Here is a 27,794-nt window from a genome sequence, read left to right on the forward strand (position 1 = left end):
TTTCAGTGAAGTACCACAGTTAATAGACACGTTCCTGCTTCAAGGCCAAATGGATATCGAGGAGGCTGGCAATTAGTTCTGTTCTTTTCCCTCTTGTGCAGGGTACTGATGTTAGGACCCATGTGAAACATTAACCTTCCTCTATCCCACATGCTGACTGACCTGCATATTTACAGTGCTTCCTATTTTTACTACCAATTTGCGCACAGTGACAAATGGGATCCATTTAGCTTCCCGCAGAATGCCCCAGTTTACAGACTGCAGCTGTACTGAGCAAGGTGAAGCAAAGACCGCTGAAAGGAGAAACTTTGCACTTGTTTAAAAGCACACTAACCCAATCCCCCCCCCCCCCTTCCCAAAAAGAGACAGACAAGACAGCCAAGTAGTGGCTCAAGTTATGAAGAGGGAAATTACACGATAAGCAAATGAGCTGTTCCCCAGTTATAATGAAAAGCATCCAGGCCAATTCCTTACACATCCCGCCTAATGGGTAGTTACTCAGCGAAAGAACAGGATCTGGTAAACTACCCACCGTCTCAGTCTCCCAGAGCTTTGCCTCAAGCAATTGAAATAGTTTTTTTTAAAAAAAAAATGTTCCCAATTCTTGTTCTCAATTAAGGGGCAACTTAACAGGGCCAATCCACCTACCCTGCACATCTTTAGGCTGTGGGGGTGAGCCCCACACAAACACGGGGAGAATTAGCAAACTCTGCACGGACAGCGACCCAGGGCCGGGATCAAATCCGGGTCCACAGCTCCGTGAGGCAACAATGCTAACCACTGCGCCACCCTGAAGTAGAATTAAACGACATTACAATTGCAGAAGCGAAGCCAATCTTTTTAAGATCTCTAGTTAATCACATTGCTGAGAATTTCATGATTTTCTCTATATCCCAACTACATTCTGAGACGCAGACGCGCGCAGCTCACGCAGACGCACACAAAGGGGACGGGTCACAGGCATACAGGATGTAAGTATATGGCACACTGTATTGTGCTGCAAAAGTGTGCACTGCACAGTAAACTGCTTGTGTACCTGATGGAAGAAGTAGGTTACTGCGAGGTCATTGTCATTCAAAAGTTCTTCTTGGGCCATTGTGAAGAGCCACTTCCGGATGACGAGACATGTCCCGGCGGCTGCTGACGTGTAGTTCTGTATGTACAGTTTGTGTGGAAACTCATTGGGGACCAGCTTCCGCTCTGTGAATGCACAAATTGTTTTCTGCATCATTGAAGCACAACTAGTTACTCAAATTGACCATCAATTTCAAAGCAGAAAAGGGCTCAGAAATCTCCTGACTGGTGGACGAGGAGACCTCTCTTGGCAAATCAACAACACCGCTGAGCTCATAGCAATTGTGCAGTGCATGAGTGAGTAGCCGCATTGCTGATTCATCACGTCCTGATGCTCAAATTATTCACCTCTGCCACGGCCCTACAACCATCTGAGAACTCCGTATTTCTCTAATGTTGGCCTTTGTGCACACCCACCGGATGTCCTTTGTCTCACCAATTGCATCCCTTCAGTCAACCACACACACATCCTCTGGGCTCCTTTCCCTAATTCTCTCCATCTACCTTGCACCTCCTCCTTCAACATGTCCCTCCAGATCAAATGCTTTGACCAAGCAGTCAGCTGTGTCCATGTCTCAAAATCAAACAGAAGTCCTGGTGACTGAGAGAAGACCATTTCTAAATTAAATGAGAATAGCATGGATCACACCTAACTTTTGATCATTGGAAAAGCTTCTGCAGGGTAACGACAGTCACGAATAATTTTCAAGTAATGCAGAGGAACAAGGAATTAGGAGCAAAAGTAAGCATTTCAGCCCTTCGATCCTGCTCCACCATTCAATCAGATCCTGGCTGATCTCTTCCTGGTCCCAAATCCACCTCCCCACCTCTTCCCCATATCCCTTTAACTCCTTCTTTTATCAGAAATACATCTCTCTCCTTCTTGAAACCATTTAATGATTCAGACTCCGCCGCTCTATGAGGCAGCAAGTTCCACAAACTCACCACCCTCTGCGAGAAGTAGTTGCTCCTCATCTCCGCTTTAAATCTACCGCCTCTCAACATATATCAACACAATCCTGTTCTAGATTGCCCCACATGCGGGAACATTTGGTCTACGTTTGCTTTATCAATACCTTCTAGTATTTTATACACCTCGATCAGATCCCCTCTCATCCTTCTAAACTCCAGCGAGTATGAGCCCAAACTGTTTAATCTCTCCTCATACGTCACCCCTTTTATCCCTGGAATCAATCTGGTGACCCTCCCTTGAACTGCCTCCAATGCCACCACATCCTTCCTCAAATAAGGAGACGAAAACTGGACACAATACTCCAGATGTGGTCCCACCAACACCCTATACAATTGCAACAATACTTCTCTACTATTATACTGAAATCTTTTTGCAATAAATGCTAAAATTCCATTTGCCTTTTTAATTACATGCTGTCTTTCTGTGATTCATGAACAAAGATGCCCAGTACCCTCTGCCCAGACACATTTTGAATCTGCTTTCCATTTAGATAATAATCTGCCCTTCGGCCAGAATGGATAACTTCACACTGATCCACATTGAACTCCATCTTCCAAATTTTAGCTCATTCTCCTAGCCTATCCATATCCATCTGTAAACTCTATCTCCTCTTCACTGCCTGCTTTCCCACCTATTTTAGTATCAGCCACAAATGTTGCTATGTTATACTCTGTCCGCGCATGCAGATCACTTGTATAGATTGTGAACAGTTGAGGTCTGAGGACTGTCCCCGCAGCACCCCGCTAGTTACAGTTCGCCAGCCAGAGAACCGTATTTCTCCCAACGCCATGCTTTCCGTCAGTCATCCAAACTTCAATCCACTCTAGTATTCTACCCCCAATCCTCTGCGGTCTCACCTGCTGGGTAAATCTTTTATGTGGCACCTTGTCAGACGCCTTCTGGAAGTCTAGATACACCACATCCACAGGTTCCCCACTATCCACCTTGCTGGTTACATCCTCAAAGAACTCAAGCGAGTTTGTCAAGCATGACTTACCCTTCATAAAACCATGCTGACAATGGCGGATTGAGCTTAGTCTTTCCAAATGTTCCTTCATCTCCTCTTGAATGATCGATTCTAGCAACTTCCCCACCACAGAGGTCAAGCTAACCAGTCTATAGTTTCCTACCTTTTGAACAGGAGCATCACATTAGCGGGTTTCCAATCCACCTGGATTTTTCCAGAACCCAGAGAATTTTGAAATATCAACCAAAGCATCCATTATCTCTGCTGCCACCTCCTTTAGTACCCTAGAGTGCAGGGACTGGAGACTTATCTGCCTTTAATCTCATTAGTTTATTCAATGCAGCGGAAGATCAATTGCTTCTTCTGGGAGAGGGAGAAGGGAGATATCATCCAAGTGTTTTTAACTGATGAAGGGAGCCTCTTTACTAGTTGTGGTAAAGTTCTACATGATGAACACCAATGCTGCAGGGCAGGAAAATGCGAGATGGTCCATTAAGAACAAAGAACAAGAACAAAGAAAAATTACAGCACAGGAACAGGCCCTTCAGCCCTCCAAGCCTGCGTCGATCCAGCTCCTCTATCTAAAACTGTCGCCTATTTTCTAAGGATCTGTATCCCTCTGCTCCCTGCCCATTCATGTATCTGTCTAGATACATCTTAAATGACGCTATCGTGCCCGCCTCTACCACCTTCACCAGCAATACGTTCCAGGCACCCACCCCCTTCTGCATAAAGAACTTTTCACGCATATCTCCCTTAAACTTTTCCCCTCTCACCTTGAACTCGTGACCCCCAGTAATTGAGTCCCCCACTCTGGGAAAAAGCTTCTTGCTATCCACCCTGTCTATACCTCTCATGATTTTGTAGACCTCAATGAGGTCCCCCCTCAACCGCTGTCTTTCTAATGAAAATAATCCTAATCTACTCAACCTTTCTTCATAGCTAGCGCCCTCCATACCAGGCAACATCCTGGTGAACCTCCTCTGCACCCTCTCTAAAGCATCCACATCCTTCTGGTAATGTGGCGACCAGAACTGCACGCAGTATTCCAAATGTGGCCTAACCGAAGTCCTATACAACTGTAACATGACCTGCCAACTCTTGTACTCAATACCCCTTGCGATGAAGGAAAGCATGCCGTATGCCTTCTTGACCACTCTATCGACCTGCACAGCCACCTTCAGGATACAATGGACCCGAACTCCCAGATCTCTCTGTACGTCAATTTTCCCCAGGACTCTTCCATTGACCGTATAGTCCGCTCTTGAATTGGATCTTCCAAAATGCATCACCTCACATTTGCCCGGATTGAACTCCATCTGCCAATTCTCCGCCCAACTCTCCAAACTATCTATATTCTGCTGTATTCTCTGACAGTCCCCTTCACTCTCTGCTACTCCACCAATCTGTGTCATCTGCAAACTTGCTAATCAGACCACCTATACCTTCCTCCAGATCATTTATGTATATCACAAACAACAGTGGTCCGAGCACGGATCCCTGTGGAACACCACTAGACACCATTCTCCATTTTGAGAAACTCCCTTCCACCACTACTCTGTCTCCTGTTGCCCAGCCAGTTCTTTATCCATCTAGCTAGTACACCCTGAACCCCATGAGACTTCACTTTCTCCATCAGCCTACCATGGAGAACCTTATCAAATGCCTTTCTGAAGTCCATGTATATGACATCTACAGCCCTTCCCTCATCAATCAACTTTGTCACTTCCTCAAAGAATTCTATTAAGTTGCTAAGACATGACCTCCCCTGCACAAAACCATGTTGCCTATCACTGATAAGTCCATTTTCTTCCAAATGGGAATAGATCCTATCCCTCAGTATCTTCTCCAGCAGCTTCCCTACCACTGACGTCAGGCTCACCGGTCTATAATTACCTGGCTTATCCCTGCTACCCTTCTTAAACAAGAGGACAACATTAGCAATTCTCCAGTCCTCTGGTACCTCACCCGTGTTCAAGGATGCTGCAAAGATATCTGTTAAGGCCCCAGCTATTTCCTCTCTCACTTCCCTCTATAACCTGGGATAGATCCCATCCGGACCTGGGGACTTGTCCACCTTAATGCCTTTTAGAATACCCAACACATCCTCTCTCCTTATGCCGACTTGACCTAGAGTAATCAAATATCTATCCCTAACCTCAACATCCGTCATGTCCCTCTACTCAGTGAATACCGATGCAAAGTACTCGTTAAGAATCTCACCCATATTCTCTGACTCCACGCATAACTTTCCTCCTTAGTCCTCGAGTGGGCCAGCCTTTTCTCTAGTTACCCTCTTGCTCCTTGTATATGAATAAAAGGCTTTGGGATTTTCCTTAACCCTGTTTGCAAAAGATATTTCATGATCTCTTTTAGCCCTCGATTCCTCGTTTCAGATTGGTCCTACATTCCCGCTATTCTTCCAAAGCTTCACCTGTCTTCAGTCGCCTAGACCTTATGTATGCTTCCTTTTTCCTCTTAGCTAGTCTCACAATTTCACCTGTCATCCATGGTTCCCTAATCTTGCCATTTCTATCCCTCATTTTCACAGGGACATGTCTGTCCTGCACTCTAATCAACCTCTCTTTAAAAGCCTCCCACATATCAAATGTGGATTTACCTTCAAACAGCTGCTCCCAATCCACATTCCCCAGGTCCTGCCGAATTTTGGTATAGTTGGCCATCCCCCAATTTAGCACTCTTCCTTTAGGACCACTCTCGTCTTTGTCCATGAGTATTCTAAAACTTACGGAATTGTGATCACTATTTCCGAAGTAATCCCCGACTGAAACTTCAACCACCTGGCCGGGCTCATTCCCCAACACCAGGTCCAGTATGGTCCCTTCCCGAGTTGGACTATTTACATACTGCTCTAGAAAACCCTCCTGGATGCTCATTACAAATTCTGCTCCATCTAGACATCTGCCACTAAGTGTATCCCAGTCAATGTTGGGAAAATTAAAATCTCCCATCACCACCACCTGTTGCTCCTACATCTTTCCATAATCTGTTTACATATTTGTACCTCTATCTCACGCTCGCTGTTGGGAGGTCTGTAGTACAGCCCCAACATTGTTACCGCACCCTTCCTATTTCTGAGCTCAGCCCATATTGCCTCACTGCTCGAGTCCTTCATAGTGCCCTCCTTCAGCACAGCTGTGATATCCTCTCTGACCAGTAATGCAGCTCCTCCACCCACTTTACCTTCCTCTCTATCCCGCATCAATATCCTGGGATATTTAGTTGACAATCATGCCCTTCCCTCAACCAAGTCTCAGTAATACCAATATCATACTCCCAGGTACTAATCCAAGCCCTAAGTTCATCTGCCTTACCTACTACACTTCTAGCATCAAAACAAATGCACCTCAGACCACCAGTCCCTTTGCGTTCATCATCTGCTCCCTGCCTACTCTTCCCCTTAGTCACGCTGACTTCATGATCTAGTTCCTTACTGGCTTAGTCACTACCTCCTTACTGCCCACTAAACTCCTCATTTGGTTCCCATCCCCCTGCCACATTAGTTTAACCCTCCCCAACAGCGTTAGCAAAAGCACCCCCAAGGACATTGGTTCCAGTCCGGCCCAGGTGTAAACCGTCCAATTTCTGGTAGTCCCATCTCCCCCAGAACCGGTCCCAATGTCCCAAAAATCTGAACCTCTCCCTCCTGCACCATCTCTCAAGCCACGCATTCATCCTGCCTTTTCTTTCATTTCTACTCTGACTACCACGTGGCACTGGTAGTAATCCTGAGATTACTACCTTTGCGGTCCGACTTTTTAAACTTGGCTCCTAACTCCCTAAATTCTGCTTGTAGGACCTCATCCCGTTTTTTACCTTTCTCAGTGGTACCTATATGCACCACGACAACTTGCTGTTCACCCTCCCTCTTCAGAATGTTCTGCAGCCGATCTGAGACATTCCTGACCCGTGCGCCTGGGAGGTAACATACCATTTGGGAGTCTCTTTTCCGACCACAGAACCGCCTATCTACTCCCCTTACAATTGAATCCCCTATGACTATAGCCCTTCCACTCTTTTTCCCGCCCTTCTGTACAGCAGAGCCAGCCACGGTGCCATGAACCTGGCTACTGCTGTCTTCCCCTGGTGAGCCATCTCCCCCAATAGTATCCAAAACGGTATACCTGTTTTGGAGGGAGATGACCACAGGGGACACCTGCACTGCCTTCCTGCTGTTTCTTTGCCTTCTGGTCACCCATTCCCTTTCTCCCTCAGCAATCCTAATCTGTGGTGTGACCAATTCGCTAAACGTGCTATCCACGACCTCCTCAGCATCGCGGATGCTCCAAAATGAGTCCATCCGCAGTTCCAGAGACGTCATGCGGTCTAACACGAGCTGCAGCTGGACACACTTCCCGCATGTGAAAGAGCCAAGGACATCAGCCACGGCCCTGAGCTCCCACATTGAGCAAGAGGAGCATAACACGGGTCTGAGATCTCCTGCCATTTTTAATCTTAAACTCAACTTAGTCCAACTATAATATCAAATAACAGATAAATGAAAAAGGAAAAAAAATGTTAAAAATTGTTACCAATCACACGATAAAAATAAAATAGAATTAGAAAAACCCTACCTTATCAACACACCTCAGGGAAAAGAAAAACTACTTACCAGTCACCAGCCAATCACTTAACTGCTGGCTGCGACGTCACGGTTCAACTTCTTTCTACTTCTACCTGCCCTCGAGTCTCCCTCTTGATCTTTACTCGGCTGGGAACCTTACAGTGATTGTTTTTTTTTGGTTAGAGGAGGTGGTAGGGAGAGAAACACTGAAGAAGTGTTTGGGGTTTAACTGTTACTTGACAACAGCTCCTCCACAAACCACCTTCTGGATATAGTGACCGCAATGCACTGATGCAAATTTTCCCCACAACAGCGAATCAGTGGCTCCGCTCTGCTGCCCTCTGCTGGATTAAGCCTGCTCCATACACCATGGGAGGTCGAGCACCATAACATTTGCAATCACCCCTAGTTATTCTGCCATTTTCACCCAGTTAATCCTTCTGTAACATGCTCCTGAATGGCAGTTTAGTTGGCTTTTAAATTATTGCTCTTTTATCACAGCTTTTTGACATGCTCTGACACCATTATTCGTTTCCCCCTCCCCAATAATGACAAAACAAATAAGTCGCCCTTACCAAAGAAGTGGTCCACGACTTCAAACAGTGTAAAGAAACTTGCTGTGATGCTATCCATTCGTAAGTGCTCTTGTGCAGCCTGTAGGGGTTAAACATAAGTGTGACTTTGGGGTCAGTCAAAAGGTGAATACCGTACAGAGCATGTGACACAACGCGGCAATTAGCGTGCTCAAACAACAGCTAGTTGAAATCTCCTTTACCGGATGTGGATTCAAGTTTCGTCCAGAGAGCGTTGGTCACGTGTATAATCTACACGGCTGTTTGATATTGTTTACCCATCTGGGTTTAAGAAATTTACTGGGCGAAGAGAATTGAGCTCCAAACTCTATCGCTTATTAAGTCATAATCTTGATGTTTAGCAGCTTCACCTCAACAGAAATGAAAGCAAAGGGAGAGAGAGAGAGCCAGTATTTCTACAGCGCCGGGTATCTTCAGGAACTCTCCAAGTCCATTAAACCCAAAGCGTTACTTCTGAGGAGCTACGGAACACGAACGGGATCCTGGCAGTCACTGAACCACATGGTCAGGTTCCTGCTGAGCTCTGGGGGGTGGGGGTGGGGGGGGCGGGTCCACCAATGAGGCAGACTCATGACTGCCCTCAAATAATGGTTAGGCAAACCACACCGTTCCATGGTAGCATAATGGTAAGCACTGTTGCTTCACAGCTCCAGGGTCCCAGGTTCGATACCCGGCTTGGGTCACTGTCTGTGCGGAGTCTGCACATTCTCCCCTTGTCTGTGTGGGTTTCCTCCGGGCTCCTCCCACAAGTCCCGAAAGACGTGCTGTCAGGGAATTTGGACATTCTGAATTCTCCCTCTGTGTACCCGAACAGGCACCGGAATGTGGCGACTAGGGGCTGTTCACAGGAATTTCATTGCAGTGTTAATGTAAGCATACTTGTGACAATAAAGATTATTTAATTTTTTTAATTAAAATTAAAGCCATAATCCAAGCACTTTGATCCTCTTGGCCACACTATCCCTGCTGACTACAGTTCACCCCATTGGAACTCATTCTTGTGATTGTTTATTCCAGCAAAAGCTAAATCTGTTCTTCAATGTTTGCCAAACGCGGCAACAAAATCCAAACCGCAAGCTTTACTATTAGTTAACATTAGGTTGGTTGCTGAAGGAAGACATGTTGTCGAAGCTCTTTGTCTTGCACACAAAGACAATTAGCAAGAATATCAAATGTAAAGGGAACAACAATTTATACTGCATGAAGAGTGCACGGATTGGTTAGCAAGTGGACTCTGATTGATAACGGTGTTGCCCTGGCGCATGCACCAGTTAACTGATGGCACGGTGGTTCATTCCCCAGGGCAATGCCTTAACCAATCAGAGTCAACCTGCCTGATTTGCATTTAAACAAAGCTTGGCAGTTAACTGTCATTTGCAGATAACTGGTGCACTCCCCATGGCAACACCACCACAGAGTCCACTTGCCAACCAATCAGGACAGTATTCTCATGCAGTATAAATTATTGTTCCCTTTATATTTGGCATTCTTGGGAATTGCCCTGGAGATTGCCTCGTTAGCGTGTCTTATTCACCTCTACTCAAGTTCTGAACTACTGTACAATTATCTATTGGCTTCATTTTTTTGAGATTCGCCAGAAACTTGAGCCAATGACTCACTCACCCTGTAGACCTCCTCTGCAGTGCTGTTCTTTTTCACGGTGACCGTGATGATGTTCCTGTCGGGCAAGGCTATCCTCAAGTCCACATCTGACAGCCCGTTTATACTCTGGAACAGTGGAACGATAAACATGCAGCTGTTAGAACATTCATTTACTGGAAAGGTCGAGTATAATTCCTAGCCGGAGGAAAATGTGTGGGACCAGAACATTATTTCAGCAACGACATCAAATATTACAATTAGATTCCCAACAGAAAATACAAATTGCGTCTCAAACACTCCCTGTTTCGATTTCCTTAGACACGGCACCAATTCTAGCTACATCTACAGGCATTTATCCCAATTGGCACAGCTTCACGCATCAGGTCCAATAAGGGTTAGCAGTCATTCCAGGATAGATCAACTGGTCAATCTGCCCTCGTCAGGACTCTGTATCCAGGGTAGCACGGTGGCACAGTGGTCAGCACTCCTGCTTCACGGCACTGAGGTCCCAGGTTCGATCCCGGCTCTGGGTCACTGCCCTTGTGCAGTTTGCACATTCTCCCCGTGTTTGCGTGGGTTTTGCCCCCACAACCCAAAGATGTGCAGGGTAGGTGAATCGGCCATGCTAAATTGCCCCTTAATTGGAAAAAATGAATTGGGTACTCGAAATTTATAAGAAAAATCAAGACTCTGCACCCAAAGGCAGCAGTGGTTCATGAATGGACTTTAATGCTTTGAATCCACGCTATCCTCCCCAGGCTTTTAGCAGTGCAAACTGTCCAAGCCATGGGGAGCTCTGCAGACTACAATACTTATTTAACCATCACAGACAGTAAGCCAAGAAATCAAGTGCAAGCCAGCTGTCTCTGCGTATCCTAGGCAATCCAACACTTGCAAATCCACCCCAACCCACTCGCGAGAGAACAAGATGCTAATGGCAATCAGAATGTCATTCAAACCCATGCCATCCAGTTTACTGTATTGTTACCTGAACAAAAGTCGCCATGGGCACCGGAGGACCGCAGGCTCCCCTATTGAGAGAGAGTTGACCCTACGCCGAACCAATAGCCACAAGCCCCAAAATAGTTTGAAGACAGTCCTGAAATCCTGACAGCATCTCGGTTTTAAATGAGGTTTTGATTGGTTTTGGTCCTTTTTTACGCGAGTTCCGATTGCCAAGTTGAGACCAGTGCTCCTAACAAATATTCAGAGGTGACTGGAAAACTTTATCCATTACAGGTGAATACACAACAGGAGGTTTGCATAATGAATGTCAAAGTCATCAACTTAAAAGAAAGAAAGGTAAATTAATGGAAGGCCGCCGTATCTACTGTAGATCTCAGTTTATCTTCTTGCTGCCCCTTCTCTACCTGTACCATGGACAGAATGCAAGACTTAAGGCCACCTGATCCCAGGTCTTCCTCACACCAGCCATGAGGATTCTTGCAAACGCAGCTGGGAATGATTCCCTCTTCGGTTGGGTTCCGCTCAATACAGCAACACACACTCGAGCGCAGCTTAGATCAACACCCCTCACCCAAGGGACAAAAGGAGAGACTGCACACGACCCGCTTCCAAGAGGCCACAGCAAACATCTCCCAGGCATACAATGGTCCATGGGATAGGGTTCCAATCTGGACTGTGCATTCAGGGCCAAAGAGCGACCAAACAAAAGGGATAGAGACCAAGACCTAACTGAGCACCAAACACACTGGGATCCCTCTCCTGATATGTGGCTAATAGAAGCATACTGGCAGAGGCATGGGGATACAATACCTGGTTGAAAGGGGTTAAATGGGGGTGGCAATATTTAGATCGGGGGGGGGGGGGGGGGGAGGCTGACATTTTGGCTCCCTGGTGGCCCGGAGACAGATTTTGTTGGGATGGAGGGACTCGGAGCCTCCAAAGTCAGTGGTTTGGGTCAGTGACATGGCAGGGCTTCTTAGGCTAGAGATAATTAAGTTCACCTTAAGGGGTTCACTACAGGGGTTCGCTTGGAGATGGCAGCCATTCATCGACTTCTTCCAGAAGAATTGACGATCAGCCATGGGGGAGGGGGGGGGGGGTGGAAGTGATAAATAAGGATAGGGAATCTATAGTATGGGTAGTTAGGATCTATGCTGGGGGGGTTGGGTATGCTATTGTGGGTTCTTTGTGTGTGTTGGATCTCTTTGTTTAATGTTAAAATTATAAATGCCTGAATAAAATATTTTCTTTTAAAAAAAAAAAAAGATATATTCCCCCCCACCCAAATTTTCATTGAATATCCAAAGGTTGAGGCATTTTCAGAAGACTGGATTTAAAATAAATCCAACCTCTCCCAGGGCAGAACTCGGTGGACCATTAATACCCAGGTAGCTGCATCGCTCTGTTCAATAATATTGGCAAGTCAAATTGTGGGATATACTCAATGGTTTGTTGAGGGACCTTCATCCACAGTCTTACGTGCCATGAGGTGGTGAGATTTAACTTTTCGTATGATGCTAACATTTTCTGAGCCTCCACACATCTCAACCTCAGCTCACTCAGCCCGATCTACACCTTTCGCCTGATCAGCCCTCTGTTTACCTACCACCCCATCCCACATTTCTTGGTGGCCTTTCTCTTTTTGTTCCCATCTCTCCTCCTCAAAGCCTACTGGTGTTAATCTATCTATACATAGATTACAAAAGCAGGGAGGTCATGTTGGAGTTGTATAGAACTTCGGTGAGGCTACAGCTGGAGTACTGTGTGTAATTCTGGTTGCCACATTCTAGGAAGGATGTGATTGCACTGGAGGGGGTGCAGAGGCGATTCACCAGGATGTTTCTTGGGATGGAACATTTGTAATAATAATCTTTATTAGTGTCACAAGTAGACTTACATTAACACTGCAATGAAGTTACTGTGAAAAGCCCCTAGTCGCCACTTTCTGGCACCTGTTCGGGTACACAGAGGGAGAATTCAGAATGTCCAATTCACCTAACAGCACGTCTTTCGGGACTTGTGGGAGGAAACCGGAGCACCCGGAGGAAACCCACGCAGACACGGGGAGAACGTGCAGACTCCGCACAGACAGTGACGCAAGCCGGGAATTGAACCTGGGATTCTGGCGCTGTGAAGCAACAGTGCTAATCACGGTGTTACCTTGTCGCCTTATGAAGAGAGGTTGAACAGGCTTGGGTTGTTTTCATTGAAGCAGAGAAGACGGATGGCCAACCTGATCGAGGTGTACAAGATTGTGAGGGGCATGGACAGGGTGGATAGGGAGCAGCTGTTCCCCTTAGTTGAAGGGTCAGTTATGAAGGAAAACAAGTTCAAGGTGAGGAGCAGGTGATTTAAGGGGAGGGGGGGATTTGTTGCCTCCCGGGTGCACGGGTCAGGGATGTCTCAGATCGGCTGCAGGACATACTGAAGGGGGAGGGTGAATAGCCAGTTGTCGTGGTGCATATAGGCACCAACGATATAGGTAAAAAATGGGATGAGGTCCTACAATCAGAATTTAGGGAGTTAGGAGATAAGTTTAAAAAATAGGACCTCAAAAGGTAGTAATCTCAGGATTGCTACCAGTGCCACGAGACAGTCAGAGTAAAAGTTCAAGAATAGTCAGAATGAATACGTGGCTTGAGAGATGGTGCAGGAGGGAGGGGTTCAGATATTTGGGACATTGGAACCGGTTCTGGGGGCGGTGGGACCATTACAAATCGGATGGTCGACACCTGGGCAGGACTGGAACCAATGTCCTAGAGGGTGCTTTTGCTAACACTGTTGGGGAGGTTTTAAACTAATGTGGCAGGGTGATGGGAACCAGATTACGAAGTTAGAGGTTGGTAAAGAGGCAGCAACTAAAGCCAGTAAGTTACTAGAATAAACTCAATATGACTAAGGGGAAGAGTAGACAGGGAAGATATGATGAACGCAAAGGGACAGGTGGTCTGAGGTGCATTTGTTTCAATGCGAGAAGTGTAGCAGGTAAGGCAGATGAACTTGGGGCTTGGATTAGTACCTGGGAATATGATGTTATTGGTATTACTGAGACTTGGTTGAGGGAAGGGCAAGACTGGCAACTAAATATCCCAGGGTATAGATGCTTCAGGAGGGATAGAGAGGGAGGTAAAAGGGGTAGAGGAGTTGCATTACTGGTCAGCGATTATATCACAGCTGTGATTAAGGACGGCACGATGGAGGATTCGAGCACTGAGGCAATATTGGTAGAGCTAAGAAATAGGAAGGGTGCAGTACCATTATTGGGACTTTACTACAGGCCCCAAAAGCGAGCATGAAGTAGAGGTACAAATATGTAGACAGATTATAGAAAAATGTAGGAGCAATAGGGTGATCGTGATGGGAGATTTTAACTTCCCCAACATTGAATGGGACTCATGTAGTGTTGAAGGCGTAGATGGAGCAGAATTTGTAAGGAGCATCCAGGAGAGTTTTTTTAGAGCAGTATGTAAATAGTCTAACTCGGGAAGGGGCCATACTGGACCTGGTATTGGGGAATGATCCCGGCCAGGTGGTTGAAGTTTCAGTCGGTGATTACTTTGGGAATAGCGATCACAATTCCGTAAGTTTTAGAATACTCATGGACAAAAAGACGAGAGTAGTCCTAAAGGAAGAGTGCTAAATTGGGGAAAGGCCAAGTATAACAAAATTCGGCAGGAGCTAGGGAATGTGGATTGGGAGCAGCTGTTTAAGGGTAAATCCACATTTGAAATGTGGGAGTCTTTTAAGGAAAGGTTGATTAGAGTGCAGGACAGGCATGTCCCTGTGAAAATGAGGAATAGAAATGGCAAGATTAGGGAACCATGGATGACGGGTGGAATTGTGAGACTAGCTAAGGTGAAAAGCACACAAGATCTAGGCGACTTAAAACTGATGAAGCTTTGGAGGAATATCGGGAAAGTAGGACAAATCTCAAACGCGCAATAAAGAGGGCTAAAAGGCGTCATGAAATATCTTTGGCTAACAGGGTTAAGGAAAATCCCAAAGCCTTTTATTCGTATATAAGGAGCAAGAGGGTAACTAGAGAAAGGATTGGCCCACTCAAAGACAAAAGAGGGAATTTATGCGTGGAGTCAGAGGAAATAGGTGAGATTCTTAATGAGTACTTTGCATCGGTATTCACCAAGGAGAGGGACATGACGGATGTTGAGGCTAGGGATGGATGTTTAAATACTCTAGGTCAAGTCGGCATAAGGAAGGGGGAAGTTTTGGGTATTCTAAAAGGCATTAAGGTGGACAAGTCCCCAGGTCTGGATGGGATCTATCCCAGGTTACTGAGGGAAGCGAGGGACGAAATAGCTGGGGCCTTAGCAGATATCTTTGCAGCATCCTTGAGCACGGGTGAGGTCTCGGAGAACTGGAGAATTGCTAATGTTCTCCCTTTGTTTAAGAAGGGTAGCAGGGATAATCCAGAGAATTATAGACCTGTGAGCTTGACGTCAGTGGTAGGCAAACTGTTGGAGAAGATACTGAGGGACAGGATCTATTCACATTTGGAAGAAAATAGACTTATCAGTGATAGGCAGCATGGTTTTGTTCAGGGAAGGTCATGTTTTACAAACCTAATAGAATTCTTTGAGGAAGTGACAAAGTTAATTGATGAGGGAAGGGCTGTGGATGTCATATACATGGACTTCAGTAAGGCGTTTGATAAAGTTTCCCATGGCAGGTTGATGGAAAAAGTGAAGTCATATGGGGTTCAGGGTGTACTAGCTAGATGGAGAAAGAACTGGCTGGGCAACAGGAGACAGAGAGTAGTGGTGGAAGGGAGTCTCTCAAAATGGAGAAAGGTGAATAGTGGTGTTCCACAGGGATCCGTGCTCGGACCACTGTTGTTTGCGATATACATAAATGATCTGGGCGAAGGAGAGGTGGTTTGATTAGCAAGTTTGCAGATGATACTAAGATTGGTGGAGTTGCAGATAGCGAGGAGGACTGTCAGAGAATACAGCAAAATATAGATTAGAGTAGAGAGTTGGGCAGAGAAATGGCAGGTGGAGTTCAATCCAGGCAAATGCGAGGTGATGCATTTTAGAAGATCCAATTTAAGAGCGGACTATACGGTCAATGGAAGAGTCCTGGGGAAAATTGATGTACAGAGAGATCTGGGAGTTCAGGTCCATTGTACGCTGAACGTGGCAACGTAGGTCGATAGAGTGGTCAAGAAGGCATACAGCATGCTTGCCGTCATCGGACGCGGTATTGAGTACAAGAGTCGGCAGGTCATGTTACAGTTGTATAGGACTTTGGTTAGGCCACATTTGGAATACTGCGTGCAGTTCTGGTCGCCACATTACCAGAAGGATGTGGATGCTTTAGAGAGGGTGCAGAGGAGGTTTACCAGGATGTTGCCTGGTATGGAGGGTGCTAGCTATGAAGAAAGGGTGAGTAGATTAGGACTGTTTTCGTTGGAAAGACGGAGGTTGAGGGGGTACCTGATTGAGGTCTACAAAATTATGAGAAGTATGGGCAGGGTGGATAGCAACAAGCTTTTTCCAAGCGTGGGGGTGTCAATTACAAGGGGTCACGATTTCAAGGTGAGAGGGGGAAGGTTTAAGGGAGATGTGCGTGGAACGATTTTTACGCAAAGGGTGGTGGGTGCCTGGAACGCTTTGCCGGCGGAGGTGGTAGAGGCGGGCACGATAGCATCATTTAAGATGCATCTAGACAGATATATGAACGGGCAGGGAACAGAGGGAAGTAGATCCTTGGAAAATAGACAACAGGTTTAGATAAAGGATCTGGATCGGCGCAGGTTGGCAAGGCCGAAGAGCCTGTTCCTGTGCTGCATTTTTCTTTGTTCTTTGTTCACAATCTCCAGCTTTAACTCCCTCTCGTCTCCCTTGTTAACCAACTCACTTTACTTGGTGCCTCATCCTAGTCCTTATAATTTGAAGCAAATCTTTTGGGCAGCACGGTGGCGCAGTGGTTGGTGCTGCTGCCTCACGGCACCGAGGACCCAGGTTCAATCCTGGCCGTGTGGAGTTTGCACATTCTCCCCGTTTTTGTGGGTCTCACCCCCACAACCCATAAGATGTGCAGGGCAGGTGGATTGGCCGCGCTAAATTGCGCCTTAGTTAGATAAAATGAATTAGGTACACTAAATTTATCTTTTAAAAAAGCAAATCTTTCACCAAATGGCGCTAATAAAATGACCTTTGACTGTCCATCACACCCAGTACACAGACTGCACACATTAATTGGCACTCAAGATATCCAGTCACTGGCTGCGTTTATAAGTCGAGAAGGCAACAGTCAGTACAAGTGTTTACTGAAGCAGATTGTCTGCGACCTGGATTGGTTTTAATAGTAGTCACAGTTTTATACCCAAGAGATACCTGTAACTGGAGCTCAGATCACAGAGCAAACACAAACTGCGGCTAGCTGTTCACAGTGCCCATACTACTTTCAGAGAGAGGCAGGGCATATCAGAGGGCCAATCCCACTTCAACCAAAGCGGTGCCCTCATTTCCAATACCCTCTCTCCTTCAAGGTCACTATCTGAGCAGTTAATGCTGGCGGAAACGATTCCTGAAAGCAGTAAATGGATTCTCGCACTGTCTCTCCTCTCCAAACCGAGAGCTCCAAAACATGGCGATCTTTGCTTAACCAAACAGTGCCATACAATGATCCGTACAGCCCCCATACAATGATCCGTACAGCCCTTGGAGAGAAGGTTAATTAACCCAAAATATCTTCAGTACTGCAGACCTGAATCTACTATTCACAGCTTCCAGTACGGTGAGGCCTGTATACATCTCAGTGATGGCTCGTGCAATCTGATTAAACTCCTAGCAGTGCTACAGGAAAAAAAACTCATTAAGCAGTGGGATCAATTCATGCGAAAGGACACTCAATTAAGCAGTATTCCAGTTTCCCAAATGAAGCCCATCTCACACACTGCATGACACAGGGACTTTAGTGATCCGCAGGGCAGTGATCGGAGGAAAATCAAGTCCGGCATCACTGCTGGTCCAACTTCAGAGCTGGCTCACTCCAGAAGAGTACGACAGGAGTACTGCACTGTCAGATGTACAGTCTTTCAGGTAAGAATTTGAATAGGAGGCCTCTCAGGGGGGGTTGTGAAATAGTGCCACAGAATCTTTTAAAGAAGAGCAAGGTAGCCCTGTCCATTAGACAGGTTAGTGAGTTCTCATTTGGCTGTTTGTGAGATGCAACATAGCTGCCACTATAGAATCATAGAATTTACAGTGCAGAAGGAGGCCATTCGGCCCACTGAGTCTGCACCAGCCCTTGGAAAGGGCATAAAGCCCACACCTCCACCCTATCCCCATAACCCCACCTAACCTTTTTGGATGCCAAGAGCAATTTATCATGGCCAATCTACCTAACCTGCACATCTGTGGACTGTGGGAGGAAACCGGAGCACCCGGAGGAAACCCACGCACACACGGGGAGGACGTGCAGACTCCGAACAGTGATCCAAGCTGGGAATCAAACCTGGGACCCCGGAGCTGGGGCGCAACAGTGCTAACCACTGTGCCACCATGCCGCCCATAACAGTGACTATATTCAAAAGTAATTCATTGATGTGCTGGTTAGGTGGATTGGCCATGCTAAGTTACCCCTTAATTGGAAAAATAAATAATTGGCTGCTCTAATTGGACATAACAAAACAAAATAAAAAATACTTGCGGAGCATCTGGTTGGACTCGCATTGATCCATAACTTAGTCCAACTAGACCATTCAGATAAAACAGTGCTCCAATATCATCAGGAAATAACAATAATTGCTTATTGTCACAAGTAGGCTTCAATGAAGTTACTGTGAAAATCCCCTAGTTGCCACATTCCGGCGCCTGTTCGGGTACGCAGAGGGAGAATTCAGAATTCTCAGCTGGTACGGGAATTGAACCCGCGCTGCTGGCCTTGTTCTGCATTACAAGCCAGCTATTTAGCCCACTGTGTGAAACCAGCCCCTACTGATGATCAAATGCAACCGACCATTACATTCTATTGTACAAATGAACCTAGAACATAAAGTGCAGAAGGAGGCCATTCGGCCCATCGAGTCTGCACCGACCCACTTAAGCCCTCACTTCCACCCTATCCCCGTAACCCAATAATCCCTCCTAACCTTTTTGGTCACTAAGGGCAACTTATCATGGCCAATCCACCTAACCCGCACGTCTTTGGACTGTGGGAGGAAACCGGAGCACCCGGAGGAAACCCACAGAGCCTGGAGAACGTGCTGACTCCTCACAGACAGTGACCCACTGGGGAATCGAACCTGGGACCCTGGCGCTGTAAAGCCACAGTGCTATCCATTTGTGCTACCCAAATGAGACACCAGCTTGCGCACAACACGACCGCCGTGTGCTGAAGACATACCGTCGGGCATTGGATACAACCTATACTTCAGGGGGAATTACTAGAATGCGAACAACGATACGAAGATTCAATACAGGTGCTCAAAATCATAAAGGATTTTGGCAACTGCTGGCAGGAAGGTCAGTTAGCAGAGGACCCAGATTTAAAATAAGTGGCAATGGGGGAGAAGAGAAACTTACGCAGCAAGTTATGGTCTGGATTGCACTAACTGAAAGGGTGGAAGTTGACTGAATAACTTTCAAAAAGGGAATGGAATAAATACTGACATTTTTGTAGGGCTTAGGAGAAAATGCAGGGAGTAATTAGATAACTCTTTCAGATGGCTTCACTGTGCTGAATCATTCTACAAATAAGACTGATGTCTTGCAGCTCAGCTAAGGCACATTGTTGGCACAACAAATAATCCATTACCCTTGACAAAAGTACTTTGCATTTCAGTCCCAGCTTCATATTTGAGAAAAGGGTTTAATGCTTCAGTGTTACATTTAACAACAGCAATTGGTACATCTCCCATTGAGGCACTGGCAGATGTAATACTTCTGTACTTGCGTAATTGAGATGTTTATCTAGCCTATCAACCCTTTCATCACAAATGGATGAAACTATTGGACCGCAATTTCCTCAGAGTGGCAATCAGTGCCGGATTGTCACTCCATGGCCAATTACTTCCGCGGCCAATTACTTAAGTGAAATGTCTTCCTTACCTGACCCTCCGACTCAGGCTGGGCGAGATGCAGCATCACAGTCCAGCAGAGTCAGACTGAAGAGGGACATGTCCCAGTCTTTACAGCACTTGGATGTTGTAAATCAGGTTAAGTTTAAACGTCCATTGAAATTGACAGGCTAAGGAGAAGGCAAGTGGACATGATTTTGGGGTTAGTGGGGGGATTGAAACCGAAGGCGGGTGGGTCATTGGGTTGGGGAGGGGGGATTGAGCTGGACCTGTGGTGACGGGGAAATCAGTCCGTGTCTTTACAATAGTTACCCAGAAATTAGAAATGGTATTAATTCTTTTTTTTTCTTTTTAAATATAATTTTTTCCCAATTAAGGGTCAATTTAGGGGCTGGTTTAGCACACTGGGCTAAATCGCTGGCTTTTAAAGCAGACCAAGCAGGCCAACAGCATGGTTCAATTCCCGTACCAGCCTCCCCGAACAGGCGCCGGAATGTGGCGACTAGGGGCTTTTCACAGTAACCTCATTGAAGCCTACTTGTGACAATAAGCGATTTTCATTCATTTTCATTTCATTTAGCGTGGCCAATCCACCTACCTCGCACGTCGTTTTAGGTTGCGGGGGGTGAGACTCATGCAGACATGGGGTAAATGAGCCAATTCCAGACGGCCAGTGACCCGGGACTGGATCAAACGCGGGTCCTTGGCGCCGTGAGGCAGCAGTGCTAACCACTGCGCCACCCTGCCGCCCAGAAACGGGTTTCATTCTAACATTTTCTAGGTATCTGTGTAACAGGAGGAACCAGCCAAGGTTTGAGATTTAAATCGCATTTTCGAGAGGCGGCACAGTTGTGCGGGGGTTAGCACTGCTGCATCACAGCTCCAGAGTCCTGGGTTCAATACCGGCCTCGGGTGACAGTCTGTGTGGAGCTTGCACTTTCTCCCATGTCTGCGTGGGTTTCCTCCGAGTGCTCCGGCTTCTTCCCACAGTCCAGAGATGTGCAGGTTAGGTTGATTGGCCATGTAAATTGCCCCATAGTGTCCAAAAGGTTAGGCGGGGTTACTGGGATAAGGAGGCATGGGCTTAATTAGGGTGCCCTTTCTAAGGGCCGGTGCAGACTCGATGGGCTGAATGGCCTCCTTCTGCACTGTAAATTATATGATTAAGGTTGTTGTGGGGTGGTAATAGGAAGCAATTCTCATACAAAAGGATACTCTTCTGTGACTGGGAGTGGGTTATAAATCTCAAAATGGAGGTGGTTTTAGTTTGCTAGGTAAAGGTCTTATAGGCTTTCGAACCACAACAAATGGTACAATGAGTTAAGATGCTGTCATGATCTGACTGAATGGCAGAAGAGCCTCGAGGGGCTGAGTGCGGTGTGATTGCGTTAAATATTCATCTCTGAATTCGGAGTAAAACGGGTCCGTAAGGCAGCCTTCCTTTTTGATGATCTTACCTCACTAGAATCAGCCAAGAACTCCTGCATCACGTCACTCTCTCCCAGGACACTAATCGAACACACTGGAAAAAAAACAACACAAAACATGACATTACAATCACAGCTCAATCATTCAGTGCTTTAAAGAACAAAGAAAAGTACAGCACAGGAACAGGCCCTTCGGCCCTCCAAGCCTGGGCCGACCATGCTGCCGACTAAACTAAAAACTTCTGCACTTCCAGGGTCCCTGGGAAAAAGCCTCTGACTATCCACTCTGTCTATGCCCCTCATAATTTTGTAGACCTCTATCGGGTCGCCCCTCAATCTCCGTCGTTCCAGTGAGAACAAACCGAGTTTATTCAACCTCTCCTCACAGCTAATGCCCTCCATACCAGGCACCATCCCGACAAATCTCTTCTGCATCCTCTCTAAAGCCTCCACATCCTTCTGGTAGTGTGGCGACCAGAATTGAACACTATACTCCCAAGTGTGGCCTAACTAAGGTTCTATACAGCTGCAACATGACTTGCCAATTCTTATACTCAATGCCCCGGCCAATGAAGGCAAGCATGCCGTATGCCTTCTTGACTAACCTCTCCACCTGTACACCTAGATCTCTGACTTTCAATACTCTTGAGGGTTCTACCATTCACTGTATATTCCCTACCTGCATTAGACCTTCCAAAATACATTACCTCACATTTGTCCAGATTAAACTCCATCTGCCATCTCTCCGCCCAAGTCTCCAAACAATCTAAATCCTGCTGTATCCTCTGACAGTCCTCATTGCGATCCGCAATTCCACCAACCTTTGTGTCGTCTGCAAACTTACTAATCAGACCAGTTACATTTTCCTCTAAATCATTTATATATACTACAAACAGCAAAGGTCCCAGCACTGTTCCCTGCGGAACACCACTAGTCACAGCCCTCCAATTAGAAAAGCATCCTTCCATTGCTATTCTCTGCCCTCTATTACCTAGCCAGTTCTGTATCCACCTTGCCAGCTCACCCCTGATCCCGTGTGACTTCACCTTTTGTACCAGTCTACCATGAGGGACCTTGTCAAAGGCCTTACTGAAGTCCATATAGACACCATCCACTGCCCTACCTGCATCAATCAACTTTGTGACCTCCTCGAAAAACTCTATCAAGTTAGTGAGACACGACCTCCCTTTCACAAAACCGTGCTGCCTCTCGCTAATACGTCCATTTGCTTCCAAATGGGAATAGATCCTATCTCGAAGAATTCTCTCCAGTAATTTCCCTACCACTGATGTAAGGCTCACCGGCCTGTAGTTCCCTGGATTATCCTAGTCACCCTTCTTAAACAAAGGAACAACATGGCTATTCTCCAGTCCTCCGGGACATCACCTGAAGACAGTGAGGATCCAAAGATTTCTGTCAAGGCCTCAGCAATTTCCGCTCCAGCCTCCTTCAGTATTCTGGGGCAGATCCCATCAGGCCCTGGGGACTTGCCTACCTTAATATTTTCAAGACGCCCAATGTCTTTTTGGATCTCTGTGACCCAGGCTATCTACACACCTTTCTCCAGAGTCAACATCCATCAATTCCTTCTCTTTGGTGAATACTGATGCAAAGTATTCATTTAGTACCTCGCCCATTTCCTCTGGCTCCACACAGATTCCCTCGCCTGTCCTTCAGTGGGCCCACCCTTTTCCTGGCTACCCTCTTGCTTTTTATGTACGTGTAAAAAGCCTTGGGATTTTCCTTAACCCTGTTTGCCAATGGCTTTTCGTGGCCCGTTTTAGCCCTCCTGACTCCTTGCTTAAGTTCATTCCTACTTTCCTTATATTCCACACAGGCTTCGTCTGTTCCCAGCCTTTTAGCCCTGACAGATGCCTCCTTTTTCTTTTTGACGAGGCCTACAATATCTCTCGTTATTCACGGTTCCCGAAATTTGCTGTATTTATCCTTCAACATGCCGGTCCTGAATTCCTTTCAACTGACATTAGAAAGACTCCCATATGTCAGATGTTGATTTACCCTCAAACATCCACCCCCAATCTAGGTTCTTCAGTTCCTGCCTAATATTGTTATAATTAGCCTTCCCCCAATTTAGCACATTCACCCTAGGACCACTCTTATCCTTGTCCACCAGCACTTTAAAACTTACTGAATTGTGGTCACTATTCCCAAAATGCTCCCCTCCTGAAACTTGTACCACCTGGCCGGGCTCATTCCCCAATACCAGGTCCAGTATAGCCCCTTCCCTCGTTGGACTATCTACATGTTGGTTTAAGAAGCCCTCCTGGATGCTCCTTACAAACTCTGCCCCGTCTAAGCACTAAGTGAGTCCCAGTCAATATTGGGGAAGTTAAAGTCGCCCATCAAAACAACCCTGTTGCTTTTACTCCTTTCCAAAATCTGCTACCTATCTGCTCCTCGATCTCCCGCTGGCTGTTGGGTGGCCTGTAGTAAACCCCCAACATTGTGACTGCACCCTTCTTATTCCTGATCTCTACCCATATAGCCTCACTGCCCTCTGAGGTGTCCTCCCGCAGTACAGCGGTGATATTCTCCCTAACCAGTAGCGCAACTCCTCCACCCATTTTACATCCCCCTCTATCCAGCCTAAAACATCTAAATCCTGGAACATTTAGCTGCCAATCCTGTCCTTCCCTCAACCAGGTCTCTGTAATGGCAACAACATCATAGTTCCAAGTACTAATCCAAGCTCTAAGTTCATCTGCCTTACCTGTTATACTTCTTGCATTAAAACATATGCACTTCACCAGTCCCGCTGTTTTCAGCAACATCTCCCCTGTCTGCTCTGCCTCAGAGCCATACTGGCCCTATTCCCTAGTTCTCCCTCAATTTCTTCACCTTCTGACCTATTGCTCCGGTACCCACCCCCTGCCATACTAGTTTAAACCTTCCTGTGTGACACTAGCAAACCTCGCGACCGGGATATTCATGCCTCTCCAGTTTAGATGCAACCTGTCCTTCTTATACAGGTCACACCTGCCCCGGAAGAGCTCCCAGTGGTCCAGATAACGGAAACCCTCCCTCCTACACCAGCTGTTTAACCACGTGTTTAGCTGCTCTATCTTCCTATTTCGAGCCCCACTGGCACGTGGCACAGGGAGTAATCCCGAGATTACAACCCTAGAGGCCCTGTCTTTTAACGTTCTGCCTAGCTCCCTGAACTCCTGCTGCAGGACCTCATGCCCCTTCCTGCCTATGTCGTTAGTACATTCCTCCAAGGAGGCACAGTTGCAAATTCCCGAAACGCCGCCATTCCTTAGCTGACTTGTCTCTGGCACCCCGGGCCCAAACCTGTGGTCCTGTAGCTCTTTTCAGTAATAAGAAGTCGATTCAGTACAGCTCAGGCTGTGAACACGAGAGTGAACAGTGTTACCACACCCTGGGCCAGTGCACGGTCAAATCCAGCCACACTTAACCCGGAGTCACAACACAACTGAATTCACCAATAATTCTTCAAAAAATACCTGAAGTCTTTGACCCAAGCCAGTCACCAGGTTGGTAAATTTAAACAAAATTTATTTTTATGTATAATCAGAACTTTAATGAAATCTGCAGCAAAAACAACTGATTAACTTGATCTCATTCCTAACCCCCCCACTTTAACTCCAACCCCCCCGTATATATACACGCACACGAGAAAAAGAGAGAGAGAGAGAAAGAGGAGAAAAAGAGAGAGAGAGAGAGCGAGAGAGCGAGAGAGAGAAAAAGAGAGAGAGAGAGAGAGAGAGAGAGAGAGAGAGAGAGAGAGAGAGAGAGAGAGAGAGAGAGAGAGAGAGAGACAGAGAGAGAGACAGAGAGAGAGACAGAGAGAGAGACAGAGAGAGAGACAGAGAGAGAGACAGAGAGAGAGACAGAGAGAGAGACAGAGAGAGAGACAGAGAGAGAGACAGAGAGAGAGACAGAGAGAGAGACAGAGAGAGAGACAGAGAGAGAAAAAGAGGGTTGGGGAAAGAGAGAGAAAGAGAGGGAAAAAGAGAAGAGAGAGAGAGAGAGGGAGAAAGAGAGGGAAAAAGAGAGAGAGGGAAGATAGAGAGGGGGAAAGAGTGGGAGAGAGGGGGAACGAGAGAGAGAGAAAAAGAGAGTGAGAGAAAAAGATAGCGAGTGAAAAAGAGGGAGAGAGAGAGAGGGAAAAAGAGAGGGAAAAAGAGAGAGAGAGAGAGAGAGAGAGAGGGAAAAAGAGAAAGAGAGAGAGAAAGAGAGAGAGAGAGATCTCGAGAGATCGAGATCCCGGTCTCTGCGTGTACAGGTCTCAAATCTGCTTTCCTTAGGTATCTGGAAGTCACCCCACTCACACAAGATCCAATCACCACCTGTTGCTGGGCAGAACACAGCCTTTTGGCCAATTCATTGGCCATCAGTCAATCAATAGAACCGAGTCTCACCCCATATCTTGGGTGCAGAATCATCTGGGTCTTGCTGTCCAAAGCTAGCAGCACCATCTACTATGTTGCAAATCCTTGAATTTCTCATTCACTGGTGCTTGACTTAAATTGCGCCCATACATATGTACATTTATATCGCAGACATTTCTACTTTTAGTGGAGATGCTCAACATGATGAACAACAGATAGGGAGAAAGGGTTTCGACAGGCTGAAGGGTCAGTACAGAGGCCACTGATTGTGAATAATTAGCAAATTATTTCCGATTGGGAAGAGCGAGGAGAAAATGCTTCCACTCTGAAATGTGCTGCCTAAATGAATGGGTGGTAGAAGCAGCTTCAACGATAACTTTCCAAAGGGAAATAATAAATACTTAAAGGAAAGATCTGCAGCACTATGAGGAAATGGAGCGGGACTAATTGGATAGCTCATTACAGAGAGCCATAGCAGGCATGGGCTGAATGGCCTACTGTAACGTAACTCTCTATGAGGCCGTGGGCACTGCAATGTTTCATTCATAAACCAAACTCTGTCCTTCTGAGTAGCAAGGTCACAGACTCCCAGAGCAAAGAGCAGTTAGAGTAGGCAGGCCGCTCTCCTCATTATAATGCACTACGGTGCAGTTATCTCAGTTTCAAACAGGTACTCTGGGGACACAAATCTTCTGAAGCTGCTTTTTCACTGGAGCAGAGGGCTTTTGGGCGACCAACCTAACTCCTGCTTTATCAATTTGCGGCGTGGTTAGGCTGTAACGCTGGGCTCTTCAATTCCAGAGTAGAGACAATTAGGAACAGGAATAGACCATTCAGCCCATCGAGCCTGCTTCACCATTCTATACAATCAGAGTTGATTGGACACTTCATTGCCTTTTACACCTACACTATCCTCATAACCCTTTAAGTTATTGCTAATCATAAATCTATCAATTTCTGCTTTAAACATACTCAATGACTGAGCTTCCACAGCCCTCTGGGGCACAGAATTTCAAAGATTCACAACCCTTTGCAAATCTCTCCTCCTCTCAGTCTTAAGTGGCTTCCCCCTTATTTTGAAATTGTGCCCCATTTCTAGACTGCCCAACAAAGGAAAACATTTTTTCTTTTCTTTTTTAAATTTAGAGTGCCCAATTCATTTTTTTCCAATTAAGGGGCAATTTTAGCGTGGACAATCCAGCTAGCCTGCACATCTTTGGGTTGTGGGGGCGAAACCCACGCAGACACGGGGAGAATGTGCAAACTCCACACGGACAGTGACCCAGAGCCGGGATCGAACCTGGGACCTCGGCGCCGTGAGGCAGCAGGGCTAACCCACTGCGCCACCGTGCTGCCCTTACAAAGGGAAACATGAGATTACCTCTCACTCTTTTAAAACTAGAGAGAACATAGGCCCAGTTTGCCCAATCTCTTTTCATAAGACAGTCCCGCCTTCCCGGGAACAAGTCTGGTGAACCTTCGGATTGAGACATTTTGGTCACTGCGCAGTGATATCAGGATGTGTGGTCAATTGCAATTGTACACCAGTGCCAAGAACATAGGAGATGATGTTAGACGTTTTAGTTGCTGTGAAATGAAGAGTCTAAAGTTCTTGTTCCTTTTCACCAAACACCATTTATTTCACTTCCACAGCCTCTGCACAAAACTCTTAACACACCACCTGACAGAGGCCACCTGAAGCCCCTTTGCATATCAGTGTCAATTAATGGATACTTAACATAGATGAGACAACTAATTGCAATGTCTCTTAACCCATTACTTAACAGATGGTGTGATAGAGGGAACGTTATTGGATTAATAACCCAGTCACCCAGCTAATTCTCTAGGGTTCAAATCCCACCACGTGGAACTTGAATTCAATTAATTAATTCTGGGATTGAAAGCCAGTTTCAGTAATGAACGTGAAGCTATCATTGAGGGAAATCTGTCGTCCTTACCTGACACATGACCCCCTGACCTGCAGCAATTTGGTTGACTGTCATGTGAATGTCCCTTTAAATGTGTTCTCTTATCACATGGCTTTAGTGATATCATTGTGTGGGTGGAGCTGGGCTGTGGCTCTGGGTTTTAGTTTTGTTATTGAGCTGAGAGCTGTTTGTGGCAGAGTTTTACTTTTGGTTTATATTTGGAAGCTGGGTAAAGACAGACGTCTTGTGGGTGTGTGTGTCTC

The 27,794-nt window shown here is 46.3% G+C and overlaps 1 protein-coding gene across 2 annotated transcripts in view; it reads right to left on the minus strand.

Annotated features, from left to right (window-relative positions):
• The window catches only part of LOC140404468 (sorting nexin-27-like), a 195,179-nt gene that overhangs the window by 29,113 nt on the left and 138,272 nt on the right, over positions 1-27,794 (minus strand). For both annotated transcript variants that reach the window (XM_072493049.1, XM_072493050.1), the window contains exons 4-7: positions 21,261-21,325; positions 9,816-9,920; positions 8,175-8,253; positions 1,037-1,200 (exon numbers count right to left, since the gene is read on the minus strand). In XM_072493049.1, coding sequence (XP_072349150.1) covers positions 1,037-1,200; positions 8,175-8,253; positions 9,816-9,920; positions 21,261-21,325 — 413 coding nt within the window. The remainder of the gene's footprint in view (positions 1-1,036; positions 1,201-8,174; positions 8,254-9,815; positions 9,921-21,260; positions 21,326-27,794) is intronic.

This window comes from Scyliorhinus torazame, chromosome 30 (genome assembly GCF_047496885.1).
Source record: "Scyliorhinus torazame isolate Kashiwa2021f chromosome 30, sScyTor2.1, whole genome shotgun sequence".
Taxonomy (NCBI): Eukaryota; Metazoa; Chordata; class Chondrichthyes; order Carcharhiniformes; family Scyliorhinidae; genus Scyliorhinus; species Scyliorhinus torazame.